This window comes from Medicago truncatula, chromosome 2, assembly GCF_003473485.1.
Source record: "Medicago truncatula cultivar Jemalong A17 chromosome 2, MtrunA17r5.0-ANR, whole genome shotgun sequence".
NCBI lineage: Eukaryota > Viridiplantae > Streptophyta > Magnoliopsida > Fabales > Fabaceae > Medicago > Medicago truncatula.
Window position 1 is genome coordinate 5,743,418 of NC_053043.1, and position 20,593 is coordinate 5,764,010.

The window sequence follows — 20,593 nt, forward strand, 5'->3', positions numbered from 1 at the left end:
TAAAGCAACACCACAAGCTTATTCAAAGCAGCAACGATAAGATAAAAGAGAAAAGAAACAAACACACAAGAAATATTTTCTTGATTCGGTCCAACAATAACATACTCTGGGGAGAGATCTCTCCACTTCACTATCAACGAGATACAAAAAGATTACAAGAAATTAATTTCAACAAACAACAAACCCTAATTTCTACCATTTTCAGTTATGATTCAAAATAGCATATTAGGAAATACACTTGGCATAACATAATTGGTTAAGGTAAATGAACACGTGACTAGTGATCCTAAAATCAAGGAAGTTTGGGCTGTGCATAAATAGGCCAATGAGAATCAACAGAAGGTATGAAGAAAAATGATTGAAGTCTCTCCTCTCTCCCTTTGGTACTCTCTAGTAGAGTAATGACTTAGTCTTCTTCTATCTTTCCTTTAATGTTTCTATGTACCAAGAACATCAATTTTAATTGAGTTCTAATCTATCAATTTTACCTTTCATTTCACAATCAATTCACGATTATTATTTTTATTTCATTATAAATTTTAGGAATTATTACATTTTCTCAATCTCTCCAATGAACAAGACACTCAATGTTTTTCATTCACCCAAAGTGTTTACAAATGTTTCTCAACCCAACGAGAACCATCATTAATGATCCTCAACCCTAAAGTTACCTCCTTTAATTTCCCCAATTTCTCTCTCCTGAAGTCTTCCTCAAAACATGAAGAATGAAGCCTTGTATAAAGTCTAGATCCCAAAAAATCGTGTCCGATTTCCAAATATCGTTCCCCATTTTTCAGTTATATGAATGTTATCCACAAAATCGGGTCACGATTTCTACAAAACGTACCCCGATTTTTGTCCAACCAAAACTCCAAAACTTGCACAAAACCCTGCCCCGATTTCTCCTAATCGTATCACGATTTTTACCTAATCTCATTCTTCAATTTTGAGTCAATTCCCAACATAAGAGTTTATAAGTTTATATTATTATTTATGGCAAACAATTGTTTAAGTGTTTTCAACGTTTAAGACGTCAGTGTAGCAAACCACATATTTGAGTTTATAGCGCGGAAAAATGCTAAATAATACGGAACTTGTGGCAATGAAAATTCACGGACAGGCTAACCTGTGGCACTTTTTTTTTTTTTTTTGAATAGTAAGTGATTTAATTAATTAAAAGAGAGTTTAAAGGTAAGCATTCTTTTTATTTTATTTTTTTTCGTGAAAGGTTAGAACTCTTTAATTTTTAACACTATTTTTTTTTGTTTGAGGGAATTAATCTTAAGCAAACGGTGCAACAAATTGAAACGGTGTTGACCATCTTTTTCTTTTGTTGAATTGCATAACAATGAAGACATAGTGTGCATAACAATAGATACCGTTCAGATTGCTTATATATGTTCAAGCGTCCGTGAATTTTCATGAAAATAAGTCCAGTACTATACAGCACTTCTCTTATAGCGCGTTATAAGTTTATTTGACTCAGAAATATATGCTATGTAATTGTCACTTACTCACGAGCTTATAGTTTATTTTTACTAGTTTATAGCGTTTTATACAAGTTAATTTAAACAGCTTATAACTTATCATTTTTTATCTCAATTTTACCCGTGTAAATTGAGTTGAAAAAAAAAACATTAATTAAATATATCTTCATAAAAAGAAAAGAATTTATTATCTCATTATATTGGTTTCTCGTCCGCTCTACTTAATTTTGGACATTCAAAAACCAACCCTCCATTTTCAACCACGCACAGCTCTATCACATGTTCACCATTTCCAAAAGTGTGTGCATTGCTGATTGAATTTATCCATATACATGCATAAATTAGGTGGGATTATATGAGACTATGACAATTGACAACCATGCATATCAAATACTATCAATAATTGACAACCATTACTGTGCCAAACAAAAAACAGCAAAAATTTCTCAATTATCTTTTCCTTACTCAATTCCCATAATAACGCCAAAAACTAATAATGTCTTTTTTTTAAGGAAAAAACTAATAATGTTAATTTTTGCTTAAACTGAAAGAACATAATTTAACGCTACATTTAGTTATTTGTTAGGCTTTAATTTGGCATCACTTTGCGGATTCTAGTAAGTTTTCCTACAATTTTATGAAGACATTTGCCTGAAAAAGTAAACAACCAAAGGTTCGTTCCTTGTAAAAGAAGAAGGAGAATAATAATAATTATAAGGGATAAAACCATTCAGGTCGTTTTAATTTGTGTTAATGATATCACGTACAAATGCAATGAAGCATGACATCTTGATTAAGCTTGTAATAGGAGCATTAGCCTAAATTACTATTGTAGTCGTTTTCACTGAGATATATGTACGTAAGTGAAGCACCCACTTAAGGTTGTTTTTGCAGTCACGAAGCCTTTAATTCCCGTTGGAATTATTCCTCATTAATAAATAAATTCTTGACTAAAAAAATAAATAATAAATAAATAAATAAGATGAAGTTGGCGATCATGATACTTTCTTTTAGATAAAAATAACTTTTGCTCAAAAGATAAAATAAAGATATTAATATCAAAACAATCACGCATCGAGACATTCTTCATCTATATTTCGATGTCAGTATTAATAATCAAAAAATATAAGAACAGAACTTAAATGCACATAAGCATTTCAAAAGCCGGTGAAAATTTAACAAACCGAAATCTTAATCCTAAAAACCCAACAAATTAATTTCTTTTACATATCACAATTATAAAACCATAATAGTAAAACCATAAAACCACCAATAAGGATATTAAATCCTAACCAGCAACATCGATGGAGTGACAAAATTATAAATATGTTGCAGTGGCTAGAGGTGTTCGTGGGTGGGTTTAGGTTGGGTTTGGACAAGCTCAAAACAAAAGCAAATAGGGTACTTCGGTTTGAGTGAGGTAAAATAATCATCTGTTATACTATTGGATGGGTTTAGGCAAACTCACTAATTTTTGGGTTGAGTTGGATTGGGTAATGGGTTACCCAACTTATTTTTTTATTTTTTAAATTTTAAATGACTGAATGATAAGTCCTCGTAATTTTGTTTTAAAATATTAGTCTACTTTTTAATTTTCCTAAAAAAAATGTTTTAACTTATTTTACTATAATCGCATCATAAAATATCAAAAAATAAACTCCATCATAAAATACTTGAAACAAACTAAAGTTGCATGACATAAAATTACATTAGTATCAAAATAATCAAAAACTGCAACATATTAATCTATAACTCTAGTATGTTTTGATTTTCACTATATAAGGTACAGTGTGTATGTTTTGAAAATATAATTTTCTTCTACCCTATGAAAATAAAGATAAAAAATATTAACATTATTGGGTAAGTGGGTTTTTTGGGTTTGTGTCTGATTTTATCCGAAACTCATTTATTTTTATGGGTTTTCCATTTTTAGAAACCATACCCACCCAATTATCCAACCCAACCTATTTTTTTGGATTTTTGGGTGGATTTGACCGGGTTTTCTGGGTTGACCCAACCCATGAACACCCCTAGCAGTGGCTTTGTAAGGGCATCATTTGGAAGTTGATTCTACATGTGAGGTTGCAACTGTAGGGGCAAGATTGAGAGATGGTGAATGAGGTGGAAGGCAATCGATCGAAGAGAATTACTTTTCCTCTTCTCCATTGTCATCGTTGTCATTGAACACCATAAGATACTCCTCGGTTTCACTGCCCTTCGTTATTTGCGGTATGCTCCTCTTATTAAGAATAAAATTAAAGAAATGTTAACTAATGCATTTGGGGAGCTATTAGGAAGTTTCAATCATTTGAGATGTTGCCATATAGGATGAGTTTGTTAGACAATTAGTTACACTCGTCTTCTTGTATATAAACTGATTCCATTGAGAAATAAATCAGAATGTGCATTTTTGACTATTATTATACGACATTGATGACTCTTTGGGAGAAACTTGAACATTACCATCCAATTCCCCAATGCTGGAGAATTTAGGTTAGAAGACTATGTTGTTTGATTATATGAAAACACTTAAGAGAAATATTTAAAGTATATGATTATACCCCTATTAATAAATAAAAAATTATCCTTCCGGCCTGGTCGATAAATATTTTGCATGAATTCCCTCAAAAAAAAAAAAAACATGGTTAGAAAATCCTCTAAAAAAACGTGGTTCAAACTAAATGTAAGTTTTTAAGGAAAATAATTATTTACTTAATATATGCTTTTGTAAATAAAGATTCTTATCTTAATTTAATCTAAACAATGATCTGTGATCCATCTGAGATTAAAAATTAAACTAAATCAAGAAGCACTCTCTCACCTACATTATCACGTCCAACTTTTTGTAAGGAAACTAACAATGCCCGAACAAGTCATTACTTATAATAAGTACTACTCTATTACATTAATAAACATGAAAATTCAAAACAAAGATTAGAAAGAAAGATAAATAAATTAAAGAACCGAAGAAAATAGTCAAAATGCAAGAGACTTGCACGGCAATGGCGTTGGGACGTATCTCTGAAGGGGCACGTGTGCACTTAATGTAATTTTTGTTTTATTTTGAAAGGGCACTTGATGTAAATGAAAATATCTTTCTTGTATTACTCTCCTACATTTGTGTTACTCTAATAGATACACCATTTTCGACATTGTATATGAACATCTTTTATTATTTTAGCTGATATAATTGTGTCCGCTCCATTAGATAAATATGAAATCTGTACTCTATCTATATCCGCGCGGATATCCGTTTAGCGGGTAATCCAATGATTTTGAGGTATCCGCGGGTTTATACAGATATCCATGGATAACATTTATAAAAATAAAATAAAAAATTTGTTTAATTTTTTTTAGCTAAAATTTAGAAACAAAGGTTCTTCACATGCATTTTCTTTTATTTTTAGCAAAACATAATATTCATACATTACAATAACAACAAAGATCATTGACTCAACAAAAATATAAATAAAGTCACTTACATTTAATAAAAATAAAGTTATTTGATTTAACAAAAACATAAGTAAAGCTCATCATATTCAACAAAAACAAAGCTTCAACGATCCCAACCATTTTCACTTCTTTTTAAAAGAACGTAATAACTAATAACACTCACAATACCTAGGGTGTTTTCTTAGGAAGTTGAATGATATTGAGGTTATTTATGTAATTTACTCGGTTTAATAGCAGATATGAATATTTGCGGGTGTGGATACCATTAAATCCACATCCGTATCCATTAATTAGCGGATAGTTAAAAAATCCATTTATTTTATCCACGGATATACATTAAGGTATCCGTTCCGTGCCCGTGGCGGATTTTATCCGCGGATATCCACGGATGCGGATTTTTTCGCCATCCATACTTATATCATTGAGTATATGTCATTGAGATACTCTAATTGTATTTTGTTTGATTGTAAAACTGTTTTTAAGATTGAATAAATTTAATGATAATGGATTGGACGAAAATTGAAATTTGCGTCTCTCACTAAATTATATTACAACTTTCTACAATTTTTTGTCTAAAGTACAAGTTGTCAATCAAAATAATCATTTATCCACCAAACATCGTACTAGACAAAAAGTTGTTTCATACTTTTAGGGTCTTACTAACCAATGTCTCTATTCAAGAGCACTCGAAGGCACTAAGGAAGAAAAAGTTGTATTAAAAATGGCATTTTTTACACTACAAAGTTCCAAAATATTTTCACTATATTTGTTTTCTTAAGTGGCGTTTCAAGGACAGTTTTTAGCATTTTTCATACTTTCAAAGTTCGGCATACGTTATTATATTTATGTTGTTCTACATTATGATGTTCTAATCAATACTAAGTATCAAACATACTCTAAAGTTGGAGTAACTATTTTAAATTGGAGAATATTAAATAGTGCCCAAATGATATTGGTACCGGTTAGCAATATCCTTTTAGATTTGAGCCTTGCTAACATATGTAACGCCCTAGTCGTTATTCTATTATTTTTGGAATTATTTAGAGTCTTTTACGTATTTTATAACATATGTGTGATTTATTTGGTGTGTAGTATTTATTTATATAATTTATTTAATATAAATAGGATAATAAGAGAAAAGGGATTATTTTAGGAGGTTAGGGATTAATTGGAAATTAATAGTAATTAGGAGGGGTTTAATGAAATGAGGGAAGTTACACTTTGAGGGAATAAGGGAAGAAAAAGGGAGAAAAACTGTTTAACGTGAAAACAAGTTGGGGAGGAGAAAAGCTAAGGCTAGGAGAGAAGACCAAGAGAGAAGAACTAGAGAATCGATTGCTGTGTTTTCTTTGTCTTCGCAATTCTAAGGTAAGGGTGAGACTATCTCTCAATAATCATAATCTATAATTCCTGAAATTGACCTAATTGAATAGTTTTTGAAAAATAATATGAAAATTAGGGTTTGATGATGATTCTGATGGAATGAGTAAAGATGATGTTAGTTTCTCTGAATTTAATGTTAAGAATGAAAGCTTGATCCATGTTGTTGCTACAATCCATTAATTGATTGAAATTTTGATGAATTGTATGAATTGATGAATATGTGGATGATGATAGGATGATTCTGTGATTGTTGCTGTTGATGGTTGAATTGTGTTTCTTTATAATGCCTAGTTGTATATTGGACCTGTAAACATCTGTTGGAATATATTTTGGGTAATCAGGGGATTAAAATGGAGTTTTTGGAGTGAGAAGTGGTCTGAAACCGTAGGTTTTGCACTGTCCAGACGAATGGTCGCTTAAGCGAAGCATCCGTCGCTTAAGCGAGCATTCAAGCAAGCTGCCCAGAATGCGATTTTACCCGTTCGCTTAAGCGAACCGTGAGCGAACTGGTAAGCGAAAATTAAGTTTGGTTCTGCCAAGAATTCGCTCAAGCGAATGGTAAGCGACCCTGTGAGCGAAAAACCATTTTGATTCTGTCCAAAGTTCGCTCAAGCGAACCGTGAGCGACCCGTAAGCGAACTGAGCCCAGAGCCTACTGTAAGCTGGTCGCTTAAGCGAACTAGCCGTCGCTTAAGCGAAGTGAACCTTAGTCAGCCTTTTCTGAACCCTGCTTGTGAGCTAGGAGACCCCTTTTTGTACTTCTTATGTGTTTCCTTAGCTTGTATAACTCTTGTTTAGGTATCTAATCCTACTTTAAACATAATGATGAATGGTTTGGTTGATTTCTATGAATTTTTGGAGATGTTGAAATGTGTGAACTAGGTGAATGAACATGTTGCATTAAGAGAAGTGATGAGTCATATTAATATATATGTAATAGTAGAGTTGTATGTAGATATACACTGGTTGGGTAGTTGCATTAATCATCAAGTGGGAGAGCTTCGGCTCTGGAACGCTTCGTCGTTCAAAGCGGTGGAGCACTAGTTGTTCAAAGCGGTGTGGAGCGGTGAGGACTTAGGTCCTGTTGAGAATGCTTTAACCATTCGACAGCGGTGTGGGTCACGGCCCTGAATTACGGTACCACATGCATATTTGCATTTATTGAGGAGTTCTAGATGGGGATGTCGTGTCATAACATGAGTTGCATTTTGTTGATTGGATTCTATTATGAATGACTGTTGTTGATGATAAATAATTATGCTTATTGAATAATCTTTGATATTGTAAGGTGTTAGATTTTCAATTGATGTTTTTATATATTATTTTTATTGATTGAGAATCTCACCCCTTCTGCTTGAAAATGTTGCCCTTCCTATGGGTAACTTGCAGGTGATCCTGAGTAGTAGGTGGTGGCTCAAAGTGTCTAGGGCTCTGATACGTGGGATGGGATTTTATTGTTTTATTTCATTCTATGTATCAAATTTTGGTTAATGATGTTGTAGCCCTACGATTTATGAATTATTCTGGTTGGGCTTTTATGCCAAGATATTGTTTGGAGTTTTAAATAGTTGTTGACGTTTTCAATGATAATATTCCGCTGCATATTAAACGACGATTTTCTTTGGATATTTTATAAATAGATTTTTATATTCTATTTCAGAAATTTGAAAATGAAGTGTGACATGCCCATGTGGATTTTATGACTCTGATGTATGTTTATTTATTTAAATAAAGTATATATGGGAATGGGGTGTTACAACATAAATGGGTGAGTGAACTATGAGTTTCAAAGGGACGAAAATTGGGTGCGAGGAGGTAAGGTTTTTGGACCAGATAGTCATTTTCGTTTTATGAATGTGTAACGAGTCTTTACGGTACTCTCTCAATATATCGAAATTTCAAAATAATATTTGATTGATCACTATGTTGGTCAAAATGGTCTCTGACGTTAAAATTGTCTCAATATTGACCGTAAGTCTTTTTTTTATAGAGACTGATATGACAATAAGTACTTATAGATAGGGGTGTACTTGGGTCGATTTGGGCTGAGTTTAGCCAAACCTAAGACTCGAACATATATGGCACTCCGGTTTAGGTCGGGTAAAATAATTACCCGTTATATTATTGAGACGGTTTGGACAAATCCACTAAATTCCGATTTGGTTTGGGTTGGGTAATATGTTAACCAAATTATTTTTCTCTTTTTTATTTTTGTTAATATTGAATGACTAAATGACGAGTCCTCATATATTTTTCATAAAAATCGTTCAACTTTTTTACTTTCTTAAAAATGATGTGTAACATATTTTCATTATACTTTAGTGTTATAAAATAATAAATGATAATATCAAGTAATAAATTTCATTATAAAATAGTTGCAACAAACTAAAGTTGTATTACATAAAATTGCATTACCATCAAAATAATTAAAAAGGGCAACATCCTAATTTATAACTCTAGCATGTTTTGATTTTCGATATGGATGATGTCTTGTGTTAATTTTAGAAATTAGACTTAATTTATGACCAAAATATTTGGTATTCTCCTTCTTCCTTCCCTATGAAAGTAAAAATTAAAAATATGGACATTATTGGATAAGTGAGTTTATTGTGTCGGAGTTTGATTTTACCCAAAACCCATTATTTTTACGAGTTTTTCATTTTTTAAAACCATACTCACCCACTTATCCAGCCCAACCCACTTTATTAGGCTTTTTTGGGTGAGTTTGATCAGGTTTTTCAGGGTTTACCCAGCCTGTGTACACCCATACATATAGAGATTGATATATCAATAGATAAATATATTGAGAAAATGATATGACAGTATTAACAAAGATATGACCGTATTAACAAATTATTTTAATGTCAAATACTATTTTGATTTATCGAGTGCATAATCAGGAATTGTTTTGTAATTTTGATATGTTAAAGCATTGGGGTAAAATCACTTTGGTCCTTGAATGTGTAATGATTAATCACAATAGTCCTTCAATGTATCAGGATTCCAAAATAGTCATTGATTGTGCATTTTGTTGGTCAAAATAGTCTCTGAGGCTAAAATAATCTTTAATGCTCACAATAAGTTTTGTTCAAAAAAATGTTCACAATAACTCTTTTCATGGGATTAAATTGACAATAAGTAAGTACTTATAAAGATTGATATAACAATAAGTATATCAGAAATGATAAACAAACACATATATTTTGACACAAATACGACATCAGTGGCATTTTCGTAATTCTAATTGAAGTGCAAGGACAAATTCGTAATTCTGCCATGCCAATCTCACTCTTCTCTCATCTCTCCCCCATCGTTATGTGCTTTCGTTCCCTAAAATCTCTCTCCGATCTAGTTGTGGTTAAGGCGGAGGAGAAGAGAGCTTTGATTGTGGCGGTGATGGAAGGGGTTGATGTAGGTGGCAGCGGTGGCGAACCAGCTCGCGGGTGCTGGTAGTCAGAGAGTACCTAAGAAGAAGAAGAAGCTGGTTTCCGGTGCAAACACAGTCGACGGTGGTGGTGTGGACGGTGATGACAATGGTGGCGGTGGGTGATAAATCGATCTGAGAAGAAGGTTGATTGGCGGCGGTGGTGGTGGTGTGAATACAGATCTAAGGAGAAAAATGGTTGTTGTGGTCGGAGGATGGTGGTGAACGGAGATCAGAGAAGAAACTGAGATGGTGAAACGGCGACGGTCGCCGGTGGTCAATGGTCGGAGGTGTTGATTGGAGGGTGGAGATGGGAGAGAAAAGAAACAGTAAGGGAGGGGAACAGAGAAAAGAGGAAGAAAAAAAACAAAATAAAAAATATGTATTTTATACTGTGGTGTCTGTATTGTGTCTAAAATTTTGTGTTCATTTATCATTGTTGTAAGTATATTGTAAGACTAATATGACAATATTATTTAAACATTTCAACATCAGAGACTATTTTCACAAACGAAATGCATAATCAAATACTATTTTAAAATTTTGACAAATTTTTCCTATTATCACATCATTTTAATTTACTAATCAATTTTTTTTTTTTTGCACAGTCTTTATCTTTCTGATCGATTTAATATGTGATTGACAATTGTTAGTTACTACTCTCTTTCTCCAACGAATCTCTCTGCCCTTTTTTTGTGCGCTTTATCATTATTTCAAGACAAAAAATTTCAATTCTCTTAATATTGTGTATTTAATTTTATTTTTTAAGTCTGTATCAAAGTTATTCCAACTTCACTTTAGTAAAAAGATAAGAAAGAATTAACTTTTTCTTCCAATTCATTTACTCATCTTATTTTTAAAATCTAAACTTTCCATCAGACCATTATCATAGGTAAAAAAAAGTTGTTTTGACTTTAAGATGACAGGAGACATTTTTTTTTAGAACAAACACGCAAACTTTGATTAAAAACATAAATTTTTGTTTTTCAAATATACAACATTAGTTAGTATTATTGAATAATATAAGCGTAGTTGAACAAAATAAGGGTGTAATTGACTAATTATACCCCTAAAATACCAAAACCGAAGTTAAATAGTGATGAATAATCACGGTAAAAAACATTTAAAAAGGAATGGAGGGAGTATGTAAATATTGATCTAATTGATCCCGAGGAAAGGAGTCCGATAATTTTTTTTTACTTCGGAAACAATGTACTCGTCGTTAATCGTCTATCGGTGTGTTGTTCGTTGTCGATCGGAACTATGGATATGATTATGTGATTTGGCGTGGTGTGGGATGTGGACGGCGTATAGTTAAATGTTGACGGTTCCCTACCCGTGCATCGCACGGGCACGACACTAGTATATACACATTCAAATATCAAAGTGGTTATTACCTCTTAGAGCATTAGTTTGTTTATTTGTTACTCTCTCCGTCTCATAATAACTGAATCATTTTTAAAAAAGAATGTTTCAACATGTTTGAGCCACTTTATATTTTAATACAATATTATTATTTTTTTCTTTTATAGCTCTAATTAATACTACTTTCACCACTCTCAATTCAATATATTACTTACATTTTGTATTTATGATAGTGAAAAATACATCAATATGTAACAAAAGCATTTAAAACTATTTTTCTTTCTTTTTATTTATGGATCTTGCTATGAGGGCAATGGTTAAGGTAACCAATATTAAGTTGACTTGACAATTTTTTATCATTTTCCAACACAAAATTTTTATTTTTATTCCTTTATCTAATGTCTTAAAGGCAATGGTTAACATTTCCCTTTATTTATAATTTTTTTTTAATACGCATGAAATAAGTAAATGACTCGGTTAATATGGAGGAGAGGGGGAAGTTATTATACACATTTAGATGGGAAAATGACTATTTGCCCAGTTTTTGTTAAAAGTATGAGATCATCACCTATAGGAACGTTTATAAGTGGCATGTGACGTTAGAAATTCTTAGAAATCGTGGTTGGGCCTAACACAACCCCACAAAACCGGCTTGTGAGGTGAGGATTGCCCCCACTTATAAACACATTGTCAGGCCATGTCCTGTCCGATGTGGGACTCTTAACACACCCCCTCACGACCAGCACTATTGGGCTTGGTTCGTGGACATAAATGGTGGGTGGCCCGATAACGGAAACCTGATAGCAGGTGGTCCAACGGATCTTGGAGGAGGCTCTGATACTATCTTAGAAATGGTGGTTGGGCCTAACACAACCCCACAAAACCGGCTTTTAAGGTGATGATTGCCCCCACTTATAAACACATTGTCAGGCCATGTCCTGTCCGATGTGGGACTCTTAACACACCCCTCACGATGAAATTTCAAAGATTTGGAGTAGGGTGACAGACAGTGTAGGACCCACGTGATTATTCCCTTGGAAAGTGTAGCCGCATTAAACGCCGAGCTGCAGCAAAACACAGGCAGATTCCTTTATAACTACACTTTTTAGCCAAAATCAATCATTATCGTCATTCCCCAAAACCTTAATTACCGGCTAACTAACATTTGTTGGTCTGTCCCTCAAAAAAAGAAAAAAACATTTGTTGGTCTAAAACATAATTTAACCATATACCTTGAAAATATGGTCTAAAACATTTGGAGTAATAAAGATTTTAAAATACCTTTAATAAAAAAGTTTCATTCAATTAGTAAAGTTAAATTCAAATTATATTGTCCGCATTGGGAACCAAGTTACTAAACTTAGATGGTAGGGATGAAAATAGATCAGACCGGATTACAGGGGTCTATGACAGTCGACATGTTAGATCAAGTTTTTTTCTTAAATACGAAAGGCCCAAACTTTTTTAAAAGTTTATTTAATTTAAAAGGTCAGACCACATATTATTAGAAAAGCCTTTCAGGCCTACTAGGTCGGCCTACTTATGTAAATATGAATAATATTTTTTATTATTATATTATATACTCTACTTTGAATTAAATTATAAATTTGTCAACCTTTATTAAAGTAATTTAAGCTTATTAGTTTACATTATTTTTTCACATATTTAAATGTATTATTATAAATTAGAATTGAAATGTGATATGATATATAGTAAAGTTCTCTAAAACTTCATGTTAAATATCAAAAGAGAGTTTAATATCATTGATCTATTAACTTGCTAGTCTATTTAACCTTAGATCACATTACTTATTTAAATATGTTCATATGAAATAGACTTTTAAATAGACCAGCAGACCTAATCAGGCTCTAAAAAGTAAGTGTATGACAGGCCGTAGGCCAGACTTAGGCCTTACAAAAGTTTGACAGGTCAGGCTTAGGCTTTGCAAGCTTAGCTCAGCCTAGCCTATTTCCATCCCTATCGGATGGTTATTGAGTTCACTTAAGATAAATCGTTCGAAAGAACTCGACTTTGATTTGTGGCAAATATAATTTTTGGTCAAATTTTACTTACCTCCGAGTCATCTTATAGTTACTAGCGCCCCTTTCACCTAAGAAATTTAATCGAAATCGAATTTAAAATCTTTTAAATATGTGTGTGAGTTTAATTTTAAATGGTATTTTTCACTCCATCTTCGTACCAAAAAATTATCCATCCAAAGTTAAATCTAAAGAAATTTATAATTTTTTGATTATATTGAGAAAATTAAATGGAATTAACCATTATTCTCAATATTTATGTAGTAAGTTACTTTTACTTATAATTGAGATATAAATGATACACTCAAATGATACAGTTGCACTCTTAAATTATACTAAATTGGTGTACTTTCTCTATCTCAAAGTATAAGTAAAAATGGATCATCTTAAATTGATGTATTTAATACAAATTTTGAATTAAATACGTTAATTTTGGTTGACCAAATTTTATTTATATTTTAAAATGGGGAGAATATGTGTTTAGTTTGGCAGTAGCTACTTAGTTGGTCACTTCACTAATCTTTTGTATCCATATGGAAAACATGAAGGATAGACATACTTGTTTGGTCAAATAGACACTTTTATAGTATTAAAAAAAAAAAAATTAATTTAATATTCTGAAGATAAGGGTTTCTTTATAAATCTTCATATGTGTTTAAGTATTATACATTTGATTTTGTGATCAAACAAGTATATTTTCCTGGAGGATGTCTTTTATAACTCTAGGCTTATAGAGAAATCCCTGTAAAAAAATAAAATAATCCTTACGATGAATTCAAAGAGAAATCAGAAATATGTATCAAAGAGAAATCCTTTCTTGAATGTATATAGTTGTTTTAATTTCAAACAATTAAAAATTAAAGAAACAAATTTATCCAAAGAAAGTCCATTAAAGAATTGTTCCACATATTGCAAGAATAGAAACTAGGGTGAAACTTAAAAGAGAATTCAATATATTTTCTTAAATAATAGTATCTTAAATTTGAAGATGCTTCGGAATATACAGAAGCAAAAGGAGGATCTTTTCGATCTTGAACAGTATCTTATCCATGAATGCAAGTATATCTTATGTCTTGAACCAAATTTATGGTTACGTTTATTAGTAGACAAATAATAAATACTAGTACGATACTTTCATGCTACATCTATGTCAAGTCCTCGTATCGTATGGCTCTTTAGCAAGTTATTTTGAATTCTATTTGCATTGAAATGAAGTAGTTTTCTTTTAGTAAATAAAAATAAAAATTGAATATGACAAATATTTCTAATGAGTTTTAGTATATTCTACAGAAACATAAAACTTCCCTTAAATTCAAAAGTGTTTAAATAAGATGATATGAGTCTCTTCTAACTTAACCAATGTCCTGAATTCAACAATGTACATGCAGCAACGTTAAGATTCTTAAGAGGATTTTGGCATTCATTTAGATCTACAAGGCTCGAGTGATTAATCTCAACAATTGCTTGTGGGGGAGATTACTGATGTACAACAAAAAGTTAATCGACCTGTAAAATTACAAATGGGCAATACGTAAGAAAAGTGCCATTGGCACTATTTGTAAGATGAGTAGTTTGTAAGATTTGTCCATATACAGTGCAATTTGCAGTCCATTATTTTTAGCAAAAAAGATCTAAAATATGCTAGTAATAAGCATAATGGTTGCCCCCTCCCTGGGCCTATATCTTTAATTAAATTAGTACTAGAAAGAATAATACTATAAATATTCCTAGATGTTTAAGAACGTAAAAGTTTAGAATTTGTAGTGACCAAATAAATTGTTTCGTCAGAATCCGGTTCAATACAACATTCTCACAAGCAAGTTATAGCATAACCTTCAAGTAAATAATTTCTCCTTAATTTTTCTTTTGTTGAAGATTCGATATTTTTTTATTTGTATGAACACCAACAAAGCTGTTATTACAATCTTTCCGGGTTATAAGGAACTGTGCGTACATAGTTTTGGTAGAAGAAAACAAAATCTCTTATTTTTCATGATTTTGGACAGAATTTTCTTGTACATTTTTATCAAAGCAACGTGCTTGGGTTAATCCCAAAAAAAAATTTACTAATAAATCTCACTGAAAACTTTATTAGCAAAACGGGACAACTTTTTTTTTTTGTTGAGAAAAATAGTTAACGGGACAACTTTGTTTCAAATAATATTATGAAATTTATACGATACATCATTTTTGCAACTGTGAACAATTAATAAATCTCACTGACAGTGTAACCTTATCAGATGTTAGTTGCCAAATCAACCTATATTTCAAACCAATCTCCATAAATATGTTAGATAAAAAGCTCACTACAATACTACACTCCCCCTGCATTTCCTCCTCCATGCAAATAACCGACACCGCTATTTTTAAGCATCACCCCCAATTGTACAACCTAAAGGATACATCTCAACTACTGTTTGAAAACAATTCTTAGTTAAAGCATACAATCTTCTAAACCTATCAAAAATCTCCCCCTCTATCCAAGCATCTCATCAAAATAAATTTTTTCCCCATCCCACAAACCTTATCCTTAGAGCATCTCTCAAGTGCGATTCCATCACCCCTATGAATATATCTCATCTGACACGATCAAACCGATCTTATATGCCCATTTTTTCTAATACAACCTACATTCACCATATATCTCAATTTAAGCACCTTAAACCATAAGGTATCCCTATCCACATACAACCTCCATCACTACTTACCTAATAATGCCAAGTTAAATTTTTTTAATCCTCCAAACCCTCAAGCCTCCGTTCTCCTTTTCTTAGCAGGTTGTTTCCTTTTAATCCAAGGTATTACCACCCCACCAACCCAAATCGGCAAACCTAACTACATAAATGAAATGTTTTTAGTTTTGCAATTCAACACCAAAGCTTCCTCATTTAACCTCGAATCAGAAGCATTTACCCCCACCAACATATTGTTATGAAAGTTCACTTTCAAATATGATATTACTTCAAATAAGATAAGAACCACTTTTAGAGCTCTAGCAATAGCCCAACTTTTTCCCCAACAACAATGTGTCATCATCAAATTATAAATGAGAAATATTCAGTGATCTGGTACCTCCAACATCATAACCAGAAGAAAGAAAGAAAGAAAAAAAAAACATGTCTCTATAGTAACAATCATCATCACATTCATTATTTCAGCAATTAGTAAAAATAGAAAAGAAAATAGTGGATTACCTTGTTGTAGTCCCCTCTCACAAGGAAATTCATCTTTTGGACTCTCATTAACAAGCATTGATGTCGTCGCCATGGAAATACATTCGAAAACCCGTTTCCTAAACAAAAACAAGAAAATTCGTTTTCAGCAATTACCACCTCTAAATAGTTTCAGTTAACAGAGTCATACGCCTTTTCAAAATCAACCCTAAAGAGAAGTAATTTCTTAACATTTTTTTTTGCGCTTCATCAACCATCTCATTTGCAATCAAGTTGTTATAAAAATATTCACCTACCTTTTATGCAAACAGACAAAAACCCTTAGGAGACGGTTAGCCAACATTTTCTCCAAAATTTTATATAAACATTCATTCATAGAGATCGGTCTAAAATCGTTCAGTTTCTGCAGACTCTCAAATTTTATATAACTAATGTAATCCTTTTAGAAAAACAAAAAACACGTGCACCATTAATGTAAGTTAGTTACATAATTTGATTTTTTTAAATGGTCTAACGACTAAATATTTACCCTTGATGAATAAGGAGGAAATACGGGGTTAAACCGCAACCCGTGCATATATAATGTGATGCTCACGAGAACGATTTAGTTTCATAATTTTAAAAACCGGTTATAATTTATTCTAGTATCATGAATTTTTATTGGATGGTGTTGTAAAATTATTTTACATCATCATTGCGTCTTATTAAGCTCAATTTATATGTGAGTAAAAAAAATGCTCAATTTATATGAGATTAATTTTGATACACGGACGGTGTAAAACCTTTTTACACTTTTTATCCAATTGAATTATGCCAAACCGGTATTTATCAAGATCTTTTATAAGAGCTAACTTGAAGTGCATGACAACATGAAATGATTTTATTATATGTGAGTGTGTAAAAAAATTTGTAAGTGATGTTTATATATATGCATTTTTTGACTCGTTTCTTTTTTTGAGGGATGACTCAGTTTTTTATCTATGCTTCGATAATTCATTACATGTGAACTTTATCCGTTTCATCATGATGATATGTTTTTCAAAAATGAAAATAAGTCCCGCCTGAAATGTTTTCTATGTTTTCTTCCTTTATTTGTTCGTTTGTTTCATATAACTGTACCGGTCAAATTAATAATTATGAGAACCGCGTGTTAATTAAAATGCATGACTCCACCTTGTAGATAACCATGTACCAATAATACAACTTTTAATTTAACAACAATTAAAAAAAAACCATGTACTAATACAACTTTTAACAACAACAAAAGAAAAAACCATGTACCAATATGTATTCTTTCAAATTAAATTCATCTTTTTTAAATTTAACAACAATGAAATACATATCCTTTTAAAAATGTAGAATTAATTATATAATTATCATGAAATTTTTAACGAGTTTTTCAATTTTAGAAAAGGCTAAACAAGTACTCCATCCGTTTTAAAATGAGTGTCGCTTTAGCAAAAAAAAATGTTTTAAAATGAATGTCACTTTCAGTTTCCAATGCAATAATAAATTTTTCTTTTTAATTGTACCTCCAATTAATACTCTACACACTACTTCCAAAGTATTACTTTTAAAACTAACCAATATTTAATAAGGATAATTTGGTAAAATAATCATTCTCTTTCTTTTAATCATTGCATTTTTTAATATGTACGTAAACATCTAAAACAACACTCATTTTAAAACCGACGGAGTATTTAAAAAAAACACAAAGAAAGTAACAAAACTTTTACTGGTAGTACACTTTTGGCTGGATCTTCATCACCAATCAGTTAAGAAAGTACCACGGGAAAGAGATGTACAGAACATTCACGGATCTGTTACTCCTTCCATTTTTAAATATAAGTAAAATTGATTTTTTATGTTTATTTAATTAATAATGCATACGGTTTATAATATAAACCACATACATCATTAATAAAATAAATTTAAAAAGTCAATTTTACTTATATTTAAAAACGGAGGGAGCATTATCTAAAGTAATGCAGTAAAAGAGACTTCATTTTCTTTGAAAAGTATAATGGATATTGCAATTGCAAAATACACGTAACAATGAATAAATATTTTCAATTAAAATGTTATAAGTGCAAAGTTTCTACTATTGGTTAATAATAAAAAAGTACCCTAGAATAAACATAAAAAAAAAGAAAAAAATGAAATTATGTAACATAAAAATAGAAGCATACGCGTAATTATTTCGTGGAGGTAAATATATGATAATTACAAAGAATATGTAATCATTACATATCTTAACTAAAATACACACGCCATTTGAACCTGGTCTGAATTCAATAGTTAATTAGACCCCAAATAGATAACGTGTCAATTGTCATAATATCATATTCACGCATAATGTGGAGGAGAATAATGATTAGATTTGGATAACTACAAACTGAAAAATGGTAAGAAGAAAGAATGGAAAATGCAGAAACACGAAACTCACAATAGTGTCAAATTAAAATAATGTGATTAACCAAAGTGACAAGTTACAAGTTAATTAATCCAAAAACACTTGAATATGTAAACCAACTAATTTGACTCAAATGATAATAGAGTTTTACTAAATAATAAAACTTAAGTTCGACTTTTGTTAAAATAATTCTTGGTCAAAATATATTAAGCTTATGACTGAACTTTGAATTACCAAACCGTTTTTTCAAAATCAGAAGACTTGAAGATTTTAATTTGAATTCAACTTTAAAAATATTTTATCATTATTGTTGTTCTGCTTTGTTTAAAAAATTAGTCTTTAAAGTTGTGTATAGATGAATTTGACGCGTGAAAAAAAATTAAAAGTTATTAATTAAAATGCGAAAAAAAAAACAGTGGGACCCAAAGAAAAAACAAAGGTGGTGGTTTTGTTGATTCATAAGAGAGTCACGCAGGGAAGGGAGGGACCGCACTCAATGCATTGTGATGACGCCATCTGACAACATGACAAACAAATCACAAGTAATTTACTCACTACGTTTCTTTTCTTTTTCTCATAATAATAATAATAATAATAATAATTATAATCTTTTCTAATAATTTTCCCCCTTTTCTGTTTTCTATAAATTCAACTCCAAGCCTCCAAACCTATTCACTGTTTCATTCCAAAAAAACCTTAAACAACACAAAAAACATTTTAACAAAGGTTGTTTTAATTTAGCTTTAACTTCACCAAAACATGTCTGAGGAGTTTCTTGAATCCGAGGTTCTTTTTTTCAACCAGATTCATCAATCTGAAGCTGAAGACAAGAAGGTGCTGATGAAGCTGAAGAAGGAGGAGATCAATTCTGATGATGAAATTGATCAAGCTGCTGACAACAAGATGGTGAGGTCCATGCCGATGAATATCCCCTCTGAGGGGATATTTCACCGGAGGGGAAATGGCTATGAGGAGGACGAGGATGAGGAGGAGATGGTGCCTCCGCACCTGATTATGGCGCGGAGGCTAGCTGGAAAAATGACATTTTCCATGTGTTCTGGGCATGGGAGGACTTTGAAGGGAAGGGATTTGAGCAGGGTTAGGAATTCGATTCTTAGGATGACTGGTTTTATTGAAGTCTGACATTGATCGTGTTTGGATGGTGGAAAATGGAACGGAAAGAATTGAAATCAATTGTTGTAGTTTTCATTTTCCTGGTTAAGTTGATTGGAGTAACTTTATTTTTTTAGTTTCTGGGATTGGACTTTTTTGGGAGTCTCATTGATTGTAAGAGGAACAAAAAACATAGAATAACATTTGGAGATATATGAATAATGAAGGGAATTTAGTTGTTAAATTTTGTGTTTTTAATTTATTTAATGTTTTTTGTGAAGATTAATTGTTACATTGATGGAGCAAGCAAGCACCTTTCAATTTGCGGCTACAACCTGTGATTAGCTGCTCTTGCACGTATAGTTGTTTAATTTTTTTAATGTGTTTTTTACTATCATAGATAGATATAGATTTGTTGTTTTAAGACCAAAAAAGATAGATATAGATGTATAGATTAAGATAAAATGGAAGGTTTTGAAGTTAAAACTTCAACGGTTATCATGTGTGACTTGTATGCGTGGAATATTACAGTTTCTACTTGGTTTTTCATTCTTATGCTTTTTTTCTATATAGGTTAAATTGCATTTTTGGTCCCTTAACTATTTAATTAATATTGTTTTGGTTCTTTAATTAAAATTTGATTTATTTTGGTATCTTAACTTTCTCTCCTTTCACATTTTGGTCTTTTCCGTTAGTTTTAATTCAAAAACGTTAGGTCTTCTTCTTCTTCTCCTCTTCTTCAT

At 31.5% G+C, this 20,593-nt stretch overlaps 1 protein-coding gene across 1 annotated transcript; it reads left to right on the forward strand.

Annotated features, from left to right (window-relative positions):
- Nucleotides 1–19,394: 19,394 nt before the first annotated feature.
- LOC25486039 (uncharacterized) lies at nt 19,395–20,094 on the forward strand. The gene has a single exon (XM_013607191.3). The coding sequence runs from the start codon at nt 19,497–19,499 to the stop codon at nt 19,878–19,880; it is 384 nt and encodes a 127-aa protein (XP_013462645.1). The 5' UTR covers nt 19,395–19,496; the 3' UTR covers nt 19,881–20,094.
- Nucleotides 20,095–20,593: the final 499 nt, after the last annotated feature.

Coding starts and splice junctions, on each gene's coding strand:
- LOC25486039 (XM_013607191.3), top strand. CDS start 19,497: ATGTCTGAGGAGTTTCTTGAATCCGAGGTTCTTTTTTTCAACCAGATT.